General features: G+C 39.1%; 2 protein-coding genes across 2 annotated transcripts; both read right to left on the bottom strand.

Moving 5' to 3' along the window:
- Nucleotides 1–212: 212 nt before the first annotated feature.
- LOC108554869 (uncharacterized) lies at nucleotides 213–2,597 on the bottom strand. Its single transcript, XM_017910281.1, has 3 exons — nucleotides 2,516–2,597; nucleotides 1,983–2,321; nucleotides 213–844 (listed from the first exon to the last, which is right to left on the bottom strand). The coding sequence occupies exons 1-3, from the start codon at nucleotides 2,562–2,564 to the stop codon at nucleotides 213–215; spliced, it is 1,020 nt and encodes a 339-aa protein (XP_017765770.1). The 5' UTR covers nucleotides 2,565–2,597.
- Nucleotides 2,598–6,288: 3,691 nt separating this feature from the next.
- LOC108554860 (pancreatic triacylglycerol lipase-like) lies at nucleotides 6,289–15,669 on the bottom strand. Its single transcript, XM_017910270.1, has 8 exons — nucleotides 15,448–15,669; nucleotides 13,994–14,347; nucleotides 12,889–13,131; nucleotides 12,016–12,410; nucleotides 8,950–9,028; nucleotides 8,401–8,739; nucleotides 7,070–7,312; nucleotides 6,289–6,789 (listed from the first exon to the last, which is right to left on the bottom strand). Exons 1-8 carry the CDS (start codon nucleotides 15,494–15,496, stop codon nucleotides 6,377–6,379), a joined length of 2,115 nt encoding a protein of 704 aa, XP_017765759.1. The 5' UTR covers nucleotides 15,497–15,669; the 3' UTR covers nucleotides 6,289–6,376.
- Between the last annotated feature and the right edge of the window lie 1,951 nt (nucleotides 15,670–17,620).

Genomic DNA, 17,620 nt, shown 5'->3' with positions numbered 1-17,620 from the left:
TATTATATAATAATTATAGGAATAAGGTATATAATAATTATAGGTACAAAATTAATGGTAATAAATAAAAATAAAAATAAAAAAATAAAAATAAAAATATACAAACAAACGAGATGTGTATAAGTATAAGAAAAAAAATTTGTTTACAGAGGGGCGCGATTGAAGTAGCTGTTTTATAGAGTGAAAAGATTGGCTGAATAGATCTAAGATTGTTAAGTGTTGTTAACGTTAATAATTATTCTATTAATATCTGAGTAGTATGCAAAAGCGGTTTTACGTTGTTGTATATGAACAAAGATGTATCGTCTTAAAAGAGAAGTTGGAATATTGATCGAGAATTCTAATATATCAGAACAATTTATAGGACCATTGAGCACTTTATAAACAAGAAGGATATCAGAGATTTCTCGCCTTCTTTCTAACATTATTAAATTGAGCGATGAGAGTATGAATTCATAGTTATGACAGGTAACAGACTTAGGTTGTCCAATATGTCGTGAAACTAAAGGTAGAGGAACTGGTGTTGTACTTTTCCTGAAGAATTTGCGATTTGAAGTAAGGTGCCCAGATGTATTGCATCTGTCATGAAACGTGCACTCACCGACTATGTAATTCGCTTTTTCAGTGGCGTAGTTAGATGTCATTCCGGCTACATGGGCTCCAAGAGAGTGGCCAACGATGGTCAGGTTATTCGCGTCCAACCCTTGCGACTCCAGGAAACTGACCATCTTAGCGGCGTACTGACCAACTATTTGAACGCGATCACTGGTCCAGATGTATTCGTTATCCGCTATCTTGCTCCAGTCGATCAGTATGACGTTACAGTCACTGTTCTCGAGGAAAGCTGAGGAACAAGTAAAACAATGGACGTGATTTTTTCGTAGAATTGTGGGATTGCGAGCAGTGGAGGACTCTAGCGAAGGAACAATAAACCGCGGTATCTGTTTCTTACTGACTTAGGCGTTTAGGACGATGCCTAGACGGATGAGTGACCACGTGCAAGGATTGTACGGATGAGATATCTATGACTGGGTCGAGTACAAGCAATGAACGAAAGTCTAGGAATGCATTCGAGTGTCTGAAACACCTGGCCCACCAAAGGCGAGGTTGCGTGGGAAATGAGTGATCAACGAAGAGAGCTTGTGTATGAAAAGAGTGTCAGACTTTAACGCCTTAAGTTCCACGCTGGTCCGCAGGCACCGGCGCTAGACTTCTCGTTCAGGTCCGGCCTAGACTAGGACCAAAAGGTGCTAACCTTTAGTGTTAAATTCTTCGTCATCTTTGGACCTAACGTCTGGGAATTTCGGTGGTCCACTTGACGGCCGAGTCTGGGTCTGAACGGAATGGCGAGCAAAACGGGCTGAGCACTTAACAAAGGGCTTTTTCCCGCTAGAAGACAATGGGTCTTGGCAGTGAAAGTTGCCCACGCTTCTAATTAGTGGTTACATTCAAAATACACTAACTGTCAATTTTTATTCAATGTAGTTCAATGTAGTTTTAGTAGTTCCAGCGCTCCTGCCACCAATGATCACCGTGGCGTCGCAGGAGAAACCGTATTAAAAAGGAGTCCTCTGTCTGCATAGGATTAATTTAGCAAAGGATCCCGCAGAATCATTCAATGATACTTTTACGAGTGAGTCGATCTTCCGGTCACTGAAAAATCGTGGACTAGAATAGTGCGTTTCGTTTGAATTTTCAAATGCGATTTTCTTTTGATCCACGGATCGCTTCGACTAACGTTTCCGATGGAATATATAGCATTTGGTGGTGGATTTTATGGTGGTCATAGGTACTCTCCAAGTGGATGTATCTAAGATCTAATGCGATGACCTTCTCCTAACAACGTAAGTTCTTCAATTTTTCCTGAATTCCGATTGTTTATAATTTTCACGATTGCGTTGGTTCATCGTGAACCAGTGATCACTGTAGTGACGAACGTGTTCAGTTGTCAAATTGGAATTTTCGAAGAAATAAATGCATACCTTTGAGTATGAGCTGGCACGCTGGTGCGTCGCTGCTGCTTCTCCAGCCATGAGTAACGAACTTTGTCGGCTTTTGGGCATCGAAATAACTGTTGTTCAGTGTCTCAACGTCGTCAATGTGTAATTGCTGAGGGTTGTCCTTATTATTCCTCGTGTACAGATAGAAGAAGACGCGATTGGGCAGATCTTCCTCCGTTTGCTGTAAGGTCTCGAATATTGTGAGTAGGTCCCTTTTCACGATGTTGCCATCATCGGGGCCATTGTTCCATTCTTGCAAAGCATCCACTGCTTCGAGATCTTTTTCGATACCCTTGATCAAGGGATTGAACGTATTTCGAGCTGCAAAGAACGATCATCTCTTGAAATAAACGTGCACTATAATATCACCATAAATTTTCTCTCGTGAGAAAATAACCTTCGAAGGAAATGGCACAGGAAACCCAAAAATTGAACGAATAACAATGGTGGTACAAAATGTAGCATAACGAGAGCTGATATTCTTTGAACAAAATTTCGAGGACTGTCATACTTACCGGTAGCTGAACAGATGATCCAGCAAGCAATTAAGAGGAATGTCTTCATGTTGAATTTGCTCTAACTGGTAGTTGATCGCTAACTGCGTGCAACTATAACCAAAATTTCGTTTATAAAGGAATCGTTTGAATAGCTCAAAATGTATATTGTATTAGCATAAGTGATGCCATTGTGTTGTTGCAGAAGAGAAACAAAAGATGCTGGTTATTATATTTATTACATATGACACGTTGGATAACAAGTAGCTAATTTATGGCAGATAGAGGTATTCGCATAATCGTCGGTAGTCACTGTGAATTGGTGATACGTTCGCGTTGTCAGTAGACGCGACTTTATTGATACAATTCATTAAATACAATGAATTTGTCAATGTGGAATGTGTCCTCTAACGCGTTGGGGGGAGGGCATATTGTGGTATTGTGAGCTGGGAAGAACTCTAGCAAAGAAAACAGCATTAACTCTTTGCACTCGAGAGGTGAGCCTCAGTCGCCATTTAATCAAATTCCAAAGATCGATGTTAATTGATATATCAAATTTAACGCAACGCAGCGTATATTTCCGCGGTGTGGAATATCGAAGTAAAATAATTCTACGTGTAAATTTATATAATTCTAATTTATTGTTTGAAAAATATCGTCGACTTTATAGCAGAAAGTCTTCGAATTCAAATTTAACGAAACGTATTGTATATTTCCACGGTGTGGAATATCGAAGTAAAATAATTCTACTTGTAAATTCATATATTTCTAGTTTATTGTTTTAAAAATATCGATTTTATAGCAGAAAGTCTTCGAATTCTTCTGTAACGAAAGAATCGCCGAGTGCAAAGGCTTAACTCATATCGGGTTAGTCACATCGTAAGTCACCTCTCACGTGACAACAGAACTTTATCTCAACGCGAGACTTTTATTAGCTAGGAGGCTTGAGGAAGACAGTTCATGATGATATTTGGGAAGAGACTTGGTTAAGATATCGAATGTGTGCAGACAAATTTGCTATGTCGTACGTGCATCATGATAAGCGTGAATCATGACACCTGAGACAGTGATTTATATCTGGAAACGCAGCGGGTGCAATGGAATTCAACAAATTATTCTTTTTAATATTTAGCTAAGGTATTTGAAGTAAACGAGACATTTTTTGATTTGAAAATTACGTGATGTGTGAATGGGAATGTGGCAGAATAAGTAAAAGTCATTTGGGATGAGATAAATATAATATGTGCGAGTAGTGTCTAGTATGAATATTGTTAAAAAATGTTTAGCAGAATGTTCCAGAATAAAACAGTCACGTGAGAATCGTCATAGAGTAAACATGTGTTAATAAGAGTGAGAGAGAGAGAGAGGAGAATTTTCAAGATGGAGTCAATCTTTGTGTTTAAAATAGTTTATTGAGAATTGTTGTCAATATTTAAATATTTTTATCTAAATATATGTAGGATCGGATTTTTGGTGGATTGACTTAAGTTAGCATTGTTGGCTTCTTAATAGAATAAAATAAGCTTATAAATAGAATGACGGTTTTGAAACAAGAGAGATTCGTTATGGACACGCTCTTCTGATCTGTCTTAGCCTATCTTGGACTTCTTACATACTCTCTGATTGACACACTGACACACTCTTCAAGCTGCGAAAAGACTGGCTTAAAAAACTCTTAAAGACTGACTCGTCTGCACCCTTGCACCCTTATTTAAACCCTTCATTCTGTCCTTTTTCATACACCCAGGCTTGCCTTTCCAATCATGCCCCTGTCCCACGCAACCTCGGTGGGCCAGGTACTTCAACCACTCTGGACGCATCCCTAAACTTCCACTCGACTCTACCATAAATATTCTTTGCAGTCAATCCTCTTGCAGATGGTCACTTTCGTTCTAAGCCCAAACACTCCTGACATTCTTTCAGGCCCGTACTCATTCCAATCCTACATATATTAATTTATTAATTGTTGAAAAACGTGGAAGATATTGGTATTCATTTCTATTCACAGATCATTGGAGAAAGAAGTATTAAAATAGTATTGACATAATATTTAACTATTACAATGATTTTGGAATAATAATTATTGAAAAACGAGAAGTAAAGCACATAGTTCCCTAATATTCACAATAATCAGACAATGCGTGTCAATCTTCCATAATGTCATACGTTTTCAACATTATGAAATACGTAATTTATTTAAAATAATAATTTAAAAAATTGTATTTTATTTCCTTTTTGATATGTTATCGTGATTTATTTGCTTCACCCAGAAATTTCGTTGAGAGGAAGTGTTATCATGGAGAAACTACCTTCAGTCATCATTTCATAAAATTTTGAAGTAATTCTACGTATTAATTATTATACCATTCCTTATTTTCTGTTTACAAAAATTTCTGCTCTCCACTAGCCAAAAATTCGTCGAGTGCAAACGGTTAATGACACAGGATAAGAAACTAATTAATCCTAACATTATATCACGGAATTCCAGTATTATATTACTGTTACAATCATATTCGGAATGTAAACTGCATTCCCTATTCTAAAATGTGACCAAATATTATTTCTTTCTCTATCCAGTCTCTGAACCTCTTTAGGCGACCAAGTATTCCAAGTAATAACAGAATATTCAAATCTTTTACCAGAGAAATATAGTATTTTAATTAATAACGCGAAGGAAAGTAGCTCCCACGCCGATGTATTATTACCTCGAGAAAAGTAGGCGAATATGGGTTGCAATGAAGAATGCGTAGGGGGGTCTCCCCCACGGTTGTTGAAGTCGGCTGGTCGCAGGTATGCTCCATGGCGGTGGTGCTGGAAGGGATGGTAGGAAAAGGAAGGGATGTGATTCGTTCCGGGCCTGATAGTCGACTCATCAGCAAGGCTACTCTAGCAGGCCCTACCTTAGACCGGGATACTATATGTATGCAGGATGGCGAGTGGTGAATGACACTACAAATGTACTAAGAGTAATAGCGAGGCGAATGAGTGTACGGAGTGCATGGAAACGTTGGGTGGCTTTTCGAAAAACGAGGGATAGGGAACGGCGGCATTGGGCCCAAAGAACAAACTATAGCGCCAAATTCTTTTGTCGGAATGTCTGTCGAATGATTGAGAGGGGAAGCATGGAAAGAGATAGATTTGGCTTCAACCGTTTGTGTCCCAAGCAGCGCGATCGCGCTCAACTTTGCTGATGCATGCACACATAGTACCAACAAGCGCTATTGCGACGATTGGGATTTATCGACATAAAATTAAACAAGCGCTATCACGCCGTTTGGACTTCTTCGTATTCGATTAAGGCAAGCGTTATCGCGCTGTTCAGGGTTTGTCGACCGTGGTCTTCCAAAGCTTCAAGCGCTGCTTGGGACTCAAACGGTTAAGTAAGAATGCAAGGGCGCGAGGCAGTCAGAATAGAGTATAGAATTGAGAAGAATTGAGAAGTCGGAAGCGGACAAATTTGAGTCGAGTTAGAAGATTGTGTGTAGTCGAGACGTAGTTAATAAAGGTTCGTGTGCTTGCGAGTTAGAATTGGGAGGAACTTATTGTAATATGTTAATTAAATAAACCAGTTTTATTGTTAAAAGGGAGTTGTTGTTCATTAGATGCTCAGATCTCGGTCTGTATAGGAATAATCTAGCTAGGAATTCTACATGTATAGGAATTGGAGGTTTTCCGAGGACTTGCGAGAAAGAGACTCGCTACAAATGTCTACGCATCTTGATACGTGCAAACAAATTTTTTTGTATTTTCACAGATACTTGTGCAACGTGTTTACAAGTCTAATTCGTGTATGATGCATAATTAATATCAAAAAATTTCGTGACTTTCGATTTTGAGCGAAATTATTTTCTCGTTTCATTCCCATCGAGATAAGAATCATCGTCATTGGGAAATCCCCTTAGCGTATGGTGACTTAGCGTTCATCTTCAAGAAATAGTTGCCTTTGAGTCCAGGTTGCGGTTTAGCTCCGCCCATGATGCCAGTCGGGTTATGTGCGCATTCGTTCCGTAAGTACTTATCGTAGTTGGAGCACTGTACCCCTACGAAGCCTACCTCACTGTTGATCGACTCCGCGAAGTATTCGTAAGACCTACCATGCGAACACGAGATGTCATTGACTTTGCAACCAGATTGCACGTGACCCCCGTCTGGCCAGAAATCAGCGTCAGCCAAGGCATTATTCATCCCCAAGACACCAGCATCCGAGTGGATGGCCTCTACGAATTTTCCCTGACCACGACTGAATCTAGCATCCGAAGACTTGCCACTGAAGTTGGGCTGTGCTGGGTCCAAACCTACAATTTGAGTCATTTTTACCGTCTAATTCTAAGAAGCTTTGATAGCATTGACAGTTCTGGCGATCGAAAGCTCATATTTTATATCATACTTTCCCTTGGAACGTTCTCAATGATTATCTATAAATATAGAATGGTTATCTTAGGTTGTCCAATATGTCGTGAAGCTAAAGGTAGGAACTGGTATTTTACTTTTCCTAAAGAGCCAGTTTGCGATTTAAAGTAAGATGCCCAGATTATGCTACCGTAATATTGCATCTATCATGAAACGTGCACTCACCGACTACGTAATTCGCTTTTCGAGCCGCATAGTTAGATGCCAGTCCGGCTACATGGGCACCAAGAGAGTGGCCAACGATGGTCAGCTTATTCTCGTCCATTCCTTGCGACTCCAGGAAACTAATCATCTTAGCGGCGAACTTACCAACCATTAGAACGCGATTACTGGCCCAGTAGTATTCCTTCTTCGCTATCTTGCCCCAGTCGATCACTATGACGTTGCAGTCACTGTTCTGGAGGAAAGCTGAGGACAAGTAAATTGGCGCACGTTATTATATTCTCGTAGACTTTTTCGATGATACATTTTGGAGTGAGTAGATATTCAGGTCAATGAGTGACTGGTTAACATCATGAACTCGAATGATGTGCTTTGTTTGAATTTTCTGATGCGATCTTCTGTCAAGCTACAGATTGCTTTGACAAATGTTTCTCGCGTGGAATTCATATTATTTCAAGGAAGTGATTTTATGGTGGTTATAGGTACTCTCTAAGTTGTGGAGAGAGTACACCCACATGGTTGTTGCGTTAGTCGGCTGGTTCTAGGGGTATCCTCAATATGGCGGTGGTGTCAGAAAGGACGAAACGCATCCCTTCCTTTTCCTTTGTCCCTGGGCATGCTAGATAGCCTTAGTGATCTGTCCACTAGCAGGTCCAAGACGCTAGGCCCTGCTAGGTCCAGGGACGAAAGGAGAAGGAAGGGATGCGTTTCGTCCTGGGCCTGCTAGTGAACTGATCAGTAGGGCTACATAGCAGGCCCAGGGACCAAAGGAAAAGGAAGGGACGCGTTTCGTCCTGGGTCTATTAGGCAGCCCTACTGATCAGCCCACTAGCAGACCCAGGACGCTAGGCCTTGCTAGGCCCAGGGACGAAGGGAAAAGGAAGCGATGCGTTTCCCTGTCTAGTGGACAGTTCTGCTAGCAGACTGCTAGTAAGGCTACCTAGCAGGCCCAGAATAAAACGCATCCCTTCTTTGTCCTTTCGCCCCTTCTAACACTTAGGCGGGGATACTATTGGAATGTTGGGAAATTCTATGCATAGGAAACGGTGGGTTTTTACCGAGTACTTGCGAAAATGTCCTCGAACCTCCTTTACGTAGGAATCCATCTATTGGAAAGTGTGAGTATGATGCCGCCATAAAGTATATCTTTAATACTTAATGCGGCGTTCCTTTGAATTATTTCTTTTCTTTTTCTTGGAATGAAATATTCCTACATGTTGTGCTACCAGTGAATTTACGTCGCTTATAATTTTTTGGTTCGTCAAAATCCAGTAACCACTATAGTACGTGATACGCAGTCAAATCGGTTTTTTTTTGGAGAAATAAATACATACCTTTACGAATGAGCTGGCATGATGCGCTCGTGTAATCGTTCCTCCAGCCATGAGTAACGATTTTCGTTTCCTTGTTGACATTGAAATGACTCTTTTTCAGTGTCTCGACGTCATCAATGAATAACTTCTGTGGTTCGTTCGTACTGTTTCTCGTGTACAGGTAGAAAAAGACTCGATTAGGCAGGTCTTTCTCCGTTTGCTCCAATTTTTCGGGTAATATACTTGATAAGTCTCTTTTCACTAGGTTGTCATTGTCATCGGAAAGATCCCTGTCCCATGCTTGGATATCATCTTCTATTTCCAGTACATTTTCGATCGAAGGGTTCAACGCGTTTCGAGCTGCAAAATACCATGATCTCTTGAAATGAAACTAATCTGGGTCTATTGCAACATGCACAATAATAAGACCATGAATTTTCTCTCGTAGATAACGTTCAAGAAAAATGTTACAGGAGACATAAATAAAAATTGAAAGAATTACGATAGCTGAACAGAATAAGGAATAACTAAATATTCCTTTGGCAAAATTTTGGGTACAGAGGTACTTACCGACGGCTGAGTAGATGATGCAGCACGCGATTATGGCTAGTGACTTCATGGTGAGCTTGATTTCGCTAATGGCAGATCGCTAACTACATCGACATGTAGCCGGAACTTCATTTTTAAAGGAATCGTATGAATAGCCCGAAATGATAATGAATTTGACGTAAAAGAAAACATTGTATGAAGTATGAGAGTGAAATAAAGGATGTTTGCTACTAAGTTGATTAGAAATGACAAGTTGAATAGCAAGCAGCTGGTTTGTGACAGAAGGAGTAGATGCTTGCGTAATTATCGATAGTCACGATAAATTGGCGATGAGTTTCTGTTGCAAACATTTGTTTGTTATAATGGATGGCTTTAATTCGTTGAATTGGTGGGCTGTCGTCACAAAAGCATGGTCCTTGACGACCAACACAGAGTGCTTAGAAATCAATTGTGACCAGCACGAGCGTGAGTCGCTCGGTGTTGGAAAGAGAATGAAATTAGAGTGTGTCTTTGTGTGTTTTCGTTTCGTTATCTTGGTCTTCTTTTCTTAAGGTAAATTAGTTTTATGAGTTTCGAGTTCGTGTTATTCTGTTCTTGTCGTTTTGTCAATTTTTGGTGTCTCAAAACCAATTTTCGCCATCCTACAATGCGTTATAATGTTGTGTTATACTACGTTTCTACTAACAGCGAATGTTTCGAATGGTTTGTTAAAATATAATAGAATATTATTTTTATTTCTGCCCATTGTTTGTCCACTTTCAGACGATTACTTTATTTACCCATGAATCATAATATAAATCATTTTATTTACTTACGTATATTGATAATTGATCAAACATATAGTCCACTTTATCGTTTAATTTTATTTGTTTTCAATTAACATAATTCTAAGCTGAAAGTAGACATTGGTAGAGAATGTTTCAAGCAACAACTGGATATGAAACTCTTCTACGAGAAAAATATAGTATTTTTGATATTATTCATGTCAGTGTATTATTAAAGGCACTCTGAGGTAAGCAGGAGGATATGGGATGTCACGAAGAAATGTCTGTACACCTTGATATGCTCAATTCATTTTTGTTATATTTTCATAGATTCTTGTACAATGCATCTGCAACTCTAATTCGCATTACAAATATAATACACAATTAATATTTAAAAATTATTTGACCCTCGATCTTAAGCAAAATTATTTATTCGTTTCAGTCTCATCGATTTATTCCTAGTATATAATTGATATTCCTAGTAATAATTAAATATTGTGGGATTGTATTAATACAGAGTAACTAGGTTTCAGCCATTTATTAGCGAGGATTTAGTATTAAATATAGAGCAGTTCTTGAAGCAGTTCTCAGTTACGATCTTTGACAGCCAGATCCTAAATGCTGAGCAGTTTGACATACTTTCTATATTTACTTGGTTATTGTGTATTATTGGCAGTCCTCTTTATTGCCTGAGTCACATCAGGAGGAGTTCTTCTGTAGCCTAATTTAGGGAAATTAGATTTTAGCACTGAGGAATTGGCTGACAGGGGGCTGCAGGGGTCAGGGCCACGTCACGTGCGTCGGATTCGGATGACCTGTCATTCCCTGTGATAAACCTAGGGTGACATAACCGCGGTCACACCTCCTAAAGGGTCACCGGCATGAAGCTCTAAGGGTCTCACTCTGAATGAGGACGGTTCCATCACCGACCTTGGTGTGCAAGAAGTTCCTTTTCCCTTTGAAGGACGTCAATTCGCGGACTTAGGGCACATCCTTGGTCCCGCGAACTGTGAATCGCGAGGGTGCTCGCATTTTGGCAGTGTTTAAAGACCTATGTCTTCGGAAGACAAGACAGTACTTGCTAATCATTAGAATGAAATCAATCACCCAAGTCTATATAGTCTTCGCTATTTTATCCATGTCAGTCATGTAGAATAAGAAACTGTGGGGGTCACTAGGTGCAGGAAAAGATAAATAGTAAAAGGAAGGGATGCGTTTTGACCCGGGCTGCTAGTGGACTCGTCGGTAAGGCTACTTCACAAGTTCTTCTAAAGACAGGAATACCATTGAAAAATTTGTAATTTCTACATATAGAAAAGAAGGGGACTTCCAAGGAAATCCTTAAACCTGAGGGAAGCTCCTTAAACCTGAAATCCATCTAGTAACGAGGGTGTGAATGATGCTACCATAAAGCTAATTAACCCTTTGCACTCGACGATTTCTTGGCTAGAAAAGAGTAGAAATTCAAAGATTCTCTAGTAAAAAAGTGGCGATACTTTCTTGAGCAGTAAATATTGAATAGTATAATAATAGAATTGCAGAATTATTTGATTTCGATACCTTGCACATTGTTACATCACGTTAAATTTGATATATTAATTAATATCGATCTTCAAAATTTTATGAAATGGTGACTGAAGGTACACTTGAGTGCAAAGGGTTAATATGAACACTTTATCATGAGTTCCTCTGTTATGTTACTGTCACAATCATGTTTGGAATGTAAACATATTTCTTTCATGCCACACGCTTTTATAAAATATAATAGAATATTATTTTCATTTCCATCGACTGTCTGTCCAATTTTAGATAATTATTTTATTTATCTACGAGTAATAGTATAAATCATTTTATTTACTTAGATACGTTGATAATCGAGTAAACGTATAGTCCATTCCAGCGTTCAAATTTATTTCTTTTTAAATAATAAAATTCTAATCACATAGTAGATGTTGGTAGAGAATATTGTAAGCAATAATTGAACATTAAAATTTTTTATTAGAAAAATATAGTATTTTAATTAACAACGCGAAGAAAGGTGTCTTTCACGTCAGTCTATTAGTAAAGGCATTCAGGGAAAAGGTGAAGAATATAGGTTGTCATTAAAAAATATCTACACTTTTAAATACATTTACATCATTTTTGTATTTTCATACATACTTATATAACGCGTTGACAACTGTTCGCATTAAAAATGAATTCAACAACTGACACCAGAAAACTCCCTGATTCCTGACTTTTGGAGAAGTTATTTATTTCTGTCATCTCCAGCGATTTTTTCGACGCCTTCTTTTGTTCGTCGACTAAAGAACAGGATCTATTATGATTTAGATCCTCTAGCGAATGGTGCTTTCAGATTCGTCTTCAGATAATAGTTGCCTCTGAGTGTAGTATTCAGTTTAGCACCTCCCATGATTCCAGTCGGGTTATTGGCACATTTGTTTAGCACGTAGTCAGGGTAATTGGTACACTGTACTCCTACGAAACCTACTTCACTGTTGATCGACTCTGCGAAGTAAATGTAAGATCTGGAATGGGAACATGCATTGTTCAAACCACAACCAGGTTGTCGCAAGCCACTGTTCGGCCAGAAATCAGAATCGGCTATGGCAATGTCTTGTCCCCAGAAAAAGCTATCCGTATGGATGGATGTTGTGTACATTGCTTGGTTAGGGGCGAATCTAACCTTATGTAAGTTAGGCTGCGCTGCGTCCAACTCTGCAATAAGTTTCATTCTCGTAAGGTCGTCAAATTGTAAGAAACACTGCTTTCACAGCATTTACATACACATCTCTTGTAAATCGATACTGAAATTTCATAATTCGTGGAAATTGAAATCAACCACATAGGTGCATAATATGATAACAATTTCCATTACCTTCTGGACCAATCTAAGGTGTGATCTTCATAATACGTGAATTTCTCAAATACATTTTTCAATTCATCTAACTTCAGTATCTTGGCTCTAACAGTCAAAAAGTAAACTGCACCTAACCCTTTACGAAATAAGTTTTCCACGTGATTATGTATAAATCGACTGGAAATATAGCAGTGTACTTGGAATACTAATGTCGGGATAATTTTCATAGGAATTTTATCCTGTTTCGTTATCAAATATTTTTGCACAAGGTTAAAGCCTTATTTTATTAGGATGATGGAAAAGTAACGTTGCATCTGTCACACAACGTGCACTCACTGACTACGTAGTTCGCTTTTCGCTTTGCGTAGTATGATGCGAAGCCGGCTATATGGGCACCAAGAGAGTGGCCAACGATGGTCAGCTTATTCTCGTCCAACCCTTGCGACTCCAGGAAGCTAACCATCTTAGCGGCGAACTTGCCAATTATTAGAATGCGATCACTGACCCAAATGTATGGTCCCACCGCTATCTGGCCCCAGTCCATCACTACGACGTTGTAGTCGCTGTTCTTGAGGTAAGCTGTGGAACGAGTAAAACGAAGAACGTGATTTTTCGTAGAATCATGCGATGACTTTTGGGATTGATTCGGTATTCAGATCAGCGAGTGGTTAGTGTAAATCATGAATTAGAATGGTCTGTCTCGTTTGAATTTTCAAATGCTATTTTCTGAAAAATGTTTCAGATGGAATTTACATTGTTTCGAGGAGTCCATTTTATGGTGGTCATAGATACTCTCTAATTGGGTGCATCTTCAACCCCTTGCCTTGCTATTTAAGTTACTATGACACGTAGTATAGTAAACAGCGAAGTCAGTCGCATGTCGAGGCATCTCATCCGAATGCAGTGAAAAATATCACCTAACTGAGCAGAAAGACATTGACAAAAATCATCAACCACGAGCCTGGCCCGTGTTGTTCACGTTGAGCCTTATGTACTAACCACGTCTCTCGCTCGTGATACTCTAGTTCGACCCGATCTCTTTACTGATATTTAATACGACGATCTTCTCAAAATAACGTAAGTTCTTTTCGAATTCCTCTGTTTTTATACCCGAATACGATTTTCCGTCAAGCTATAGATCGTTTCGAAAAATATTTCGGATAGAATATAAATTGTTTCGAGAAGGCCATTTTATGGTGGTCATAAATAGTCTCTTAGCGAATGTGTCTTTAAGATTTAACGCGACGATCTTCTCGAAATAACTTAAGTTCTTCTTCAATTTTATCTTTTACAATAATCGATTCGTTCGTGTTTTAGTGATTGTAAATTCCAGTCGTTTATAATTTTCTTAACTTCCTTGTATCATCAAGAACCAATAGCCGCTGTAATAGTTAACGTGTTGAGACGTCAAATTCGAATTTTCCAGAAAATAAATACGTACCGTCTCGGATTGTCACGCACGAATCGCTCAGGTAATTATTCATCCATCCGTGAGTAATGATCTTCGTTTCCTTTTGGGGATCGAAGTTACTATTGTTCAGTGTCTTCACGTCATCTATGTATAACTGCTGTCCGTCCGTCGGATTTTCCTTCGTGTACAGATAGAAATGCATACGATCAGGCAGTTTTCTCTCTGTTTGCCACAAGGTCTCAGGGAGTAGTTCATTTATGTCTAATGGAACTTGGTTACCATGATCATCAATCATGTACAAGTCCTTCGCCGTTTCTATGGCGTCGTCGACGATGCTCTCAATTTTTAGGATGCCGCTGCTGATGGGCCTAAACGGATCTTGAGCTGCAAAGAACGATCGTCACTTAGAATAAGAATAATCTCTGATCGTAGGTCTATCGTGCACAATGACATGACCATGAACTTTCTGTCATAGATTATGTGGGGTGGCGAGCAGCGAAGGACTCTGTCTGGCGAATAATAAACAGCGACATCGGCTTGGACTTAGACGTTTAGGAAGATACCTGGAGCGCGTATGAAGGAATGAGATATTTATGACTGAGTCGAGTGATTGAAAGAGAGAGTCTGTGTATGGAAAGAGGGAGTATGACTTTAGCACTAGATTTACGAAACCCGTGGATTTGACGGATGGGTTGCTCCAGTTATACGACGGTAACAGATTTAGGTAACTTATATTAACACTTAGCCGTCTTAGATCGGGGAGATCTCCCCATTTTGAAGTAAGCCGGTGCCCAACCGATCGGGGAGATCTCCCATTTTGACCTTAGCAACGCGTTTCTCGTTTTCGGTTATTACTTACAGTACCTCCATTTGGAGTTGTTCGCAATTATCGAACTGCTCCTATAAAGCACAACGTATAATAAAATTCACCAATTTTTATGGTCCCTTATTCGGGTTCCCCGAGCGCGGTGGAAACCGTATAGTTCGCTCTGGGGCGTGCGGTCGGCTAAGTGTTAGGACTGTTAATATTGTAATTGTTTTTAAATTAAACTAATCGTTAGAAAGAGAGAAGACGCGTGGTTTCCTTTACCTGTAAATTTGACAGGTGTCCGTAGAAATAGGTATACAAATAGCGTCCGTAAACCTAGTGTTAGGTAAGGGTGCAAGGGCATGGACAAAGCAGATTGTGTGTAGTCGAGACGTAGTGAATAGAGGATCGTGTGTTTGAAAGTTAGAATTGAACGGAACTTAGCGTAATATGTTATTTAAATTAACCTGTTTTATTATTAAAAGGGAGTTGTTGTTTATTAGACGCGCAGATCTCGGTGTGGATCGGATTAATCTATCTAGAAATGCTACAATTATGTTCGTGAGAAATGGTACGAGAAACGTGAATGAAAATCGAAAGAACGGCGATGGTTGACCGAAATAAGATGTAATAGCTGATGGTCTTTGAAAACAATTCCTGGTACAGTCGTACTTACCGGTAACCGAGCAGATGATCGAACAAACGATTAAGACGAATATCTTCATGGTGATCTTGTCTGAGTTTATCGATATGCAACTTGAATTTTGTTCACAAACGAATCGTTCGAATATTCTCGAAATATTTATTGCATTAACACGTGTGATATCGTTCGATGAATTTCGACAAGAAGCGAATAAAAAGTCTTTTGAATATTTCGACTGCTCGATATTTCAACGAGGTGGAACACCACTTCGCTCTTCATGAAATGACATAATTACTTCTAAGTAAACGATTTTATAGCCTTATGTCTACTACATTTTTACGTAAATAATCATGTGAAATAAATAGCGTGCCCTATGACTAGTGAGAAAGTTTTTAATTAAAGGAATAGTAAATGCTTTCGATAATGTAGAGGTTAGAAATAATATATCGCTGATAAGAAAATTATTCATTTGTACACATCAGCAAGGTCGCTACTTTTAACAGTTTACTTAATGTCATGACACGTAATATCAATTTTCTCGTAGCCAAAGTTTTGAACAAAATTCTGTTTCTTTTTTTCATTTATTTTTTCACGTGAAAGCTATACACGTTAGATAGCCTCACCCATCGGTAACACCCTGTTTATATATGTAGAAGAACGAGTTGCTATAATTGATATGGCGAACCTGTTGTCGATATCTGAGATATCAGACGATTTATCAACGATTTTTAACAATGCTTAATAAGAAGCTAATCAAGCCGGACACTTTATCGTGGAATTCCTGAATTATGGTACTTCAGATAATGTTTGGAATGTAAGCATCGAATTTTTCAAATCCCGCATGCTTTGCTATCGTATAGAAAATTATTTTTTTTTATTTCTATCGATTACCTGTACAATTTTGGATGATTATTTTCTTTATCTACTAACAACGGTATAATTCGTTTCATTCATTTAGATACGTTGACTGTCAGTCACACATTGTATCCACTTTAGTATCCACGATATCTGTTTCCAGATAACATGAATTTCAGTTTCAAGGAGACGTCGGTAGAGAATATTGCAAGTAATATTATGTATTAAATTGTCTTATCGGAAAAATTATAATATGTTAGATAATATTACAAAGAAAGGTACTTTTCACTTCAGTATATTCTTAGAGGCACTTGGTTAAAAGCTGCAGGTAATAAAAGATTATAAGTAATTAAAGAACGAGTGCATATCTTAATACGTTTCAATAATTTCTATTTCTATTTCCCTAGATGCTTACATAATATGTAACACCAATTTGCGTAATACATGAATCGAGCAGCTATGTAAAAATTCCTCGATGTCTGACATTCGACAAAGTCGTGTATGTAGGGTTACTTTTGATAAGCAAACACAAGAGTGGAGATCACCCCCACGGGGTATTAGAAGTTTTATGTCGAGTGTGTGACGACAGCCCACGTGAATCACCATAGAACTCCAAGGTCCAAGATGCAACCCTTTGACGGCAGCCAATACGATGACTATGACCGATGACTAAAGTTCCGAACTCTGAAATACAACCCCTTTCGAACCGCCTAGGATAAGATAACAGGAATGTATATATATATATATATATATCCCGACCCCAAAAACCGAATAAAGTTAGTTTTGCTCTAACTCTATGTATGTTCACTTCTCTTACGTTATACCTATTCTACGGATAGCATCTCGTATATAGGCCTAGTTTATTCTTCATCGCTGCAAGTTAGTCCCGTGACAAGAGCTCCGTTGGCTTCGGTCTAGACTGTTGCGATTCTTATGATAAGTTGGTGTCCTATGGTGCTGGTCCGTTGGTATCCCCGTGGTCGTGGTTGCTATTGATGGGGTAGCAGGTAGAAGGACGACAGGGAAAGAAAGGGATGCGTTTTGTCCTGGGCCTGCTAGCGGACTCATCGGTAAGGCTACCCTAGCAGGCAAATCCAATTTCAATTTAGCATACGTTTAGCTGCCCTAGCAGGCCCTGTCTTAGACACTGGGATACTACTTGGAAGGTCGGGAAGTTATATATCTAGGAACTGGAGCTTTTCCGAGGACTTGCGGGAAAGTCCTCGAAGTCGGAATCTATCTAGTGGCGAGGGTCAGAATGACGGTCGTTACAGGATCGTTTTCCCTACGAAATAATTCCATCTCTTCGCGCACTGACCTGACGACGACTCTGACGACTAATTAACCCTTT

Source organism: Eufriesea mexicana, unplaced genomic scaffold (assembly GCF_001483705.2).
Source record: "Eufriesea mexicana isolate 0111107269 unplaced genomic scaffold, ASM148370v2 scaffold474474824, whole genome shotgun sequence".
Lineage (NCBI taxonomy): Eukaryota > Metazoa > Arthropoda > Insecta > Hymenoptera > Apidae > Eufriesea > Eufriesea mexicana.
Note: the sequence above shows the minus strand (reverse complement) of the source record. Positions and strands in the feature narration are given on the sequence as shown.

What these genes read in the sequence shown, in the direction of transcription:
- LOC108554869 (XM_017910281.1), bottom strand. Translation starts at nt 2,564, where the DNA reads ATGAAGACATTCCTCTTAATTGCTTGCTGGATCATCTGTTCAGCTACC. An exon ending in GATCATCTGTTCAGCTACCG is followed by an intron (nt 2,322 to 2,515) that starts GTAAGTATGACA and finishes CGTTCTTTGCAG; the next exon opens with CTCGAAATACGTTCAATCCC. An exon ending in GTGCCAGCTCATACTCAAAG is followed by an intron (nt 845 to 1,982) that starts GTATGCATTTAT and finishes CTTGTTCCTCAG; the next exon opens with CTTTCCTCGAGAACAGTGAC.
- LOC108554860 (XM_017910270.1), bottom strand. Translation starts at nt 15,496, where the DNA reads ATGAAGATATTCGTCTTAATCGTTTGTTCGATCATCTGCTCGGTTACC. An exon ending in GATCATCTGCTCGGTTACCG is followed by an intron (nt 14,348 to 15,447) that starts GTAAGTACGACT and finishes CGTTCTTTGCAG; the next exon opens with CTCAAGATCCGTTTAGGCCC. An exon ending in CATCATCTACTCAGCCGTCG is followed by an intron (nt 8,740 to 8,949) that starts GTAAGTACCTCT and finishes GGTATTTTGCAG; the next exon opens with CTCGAAACGCGTTGAACCCT.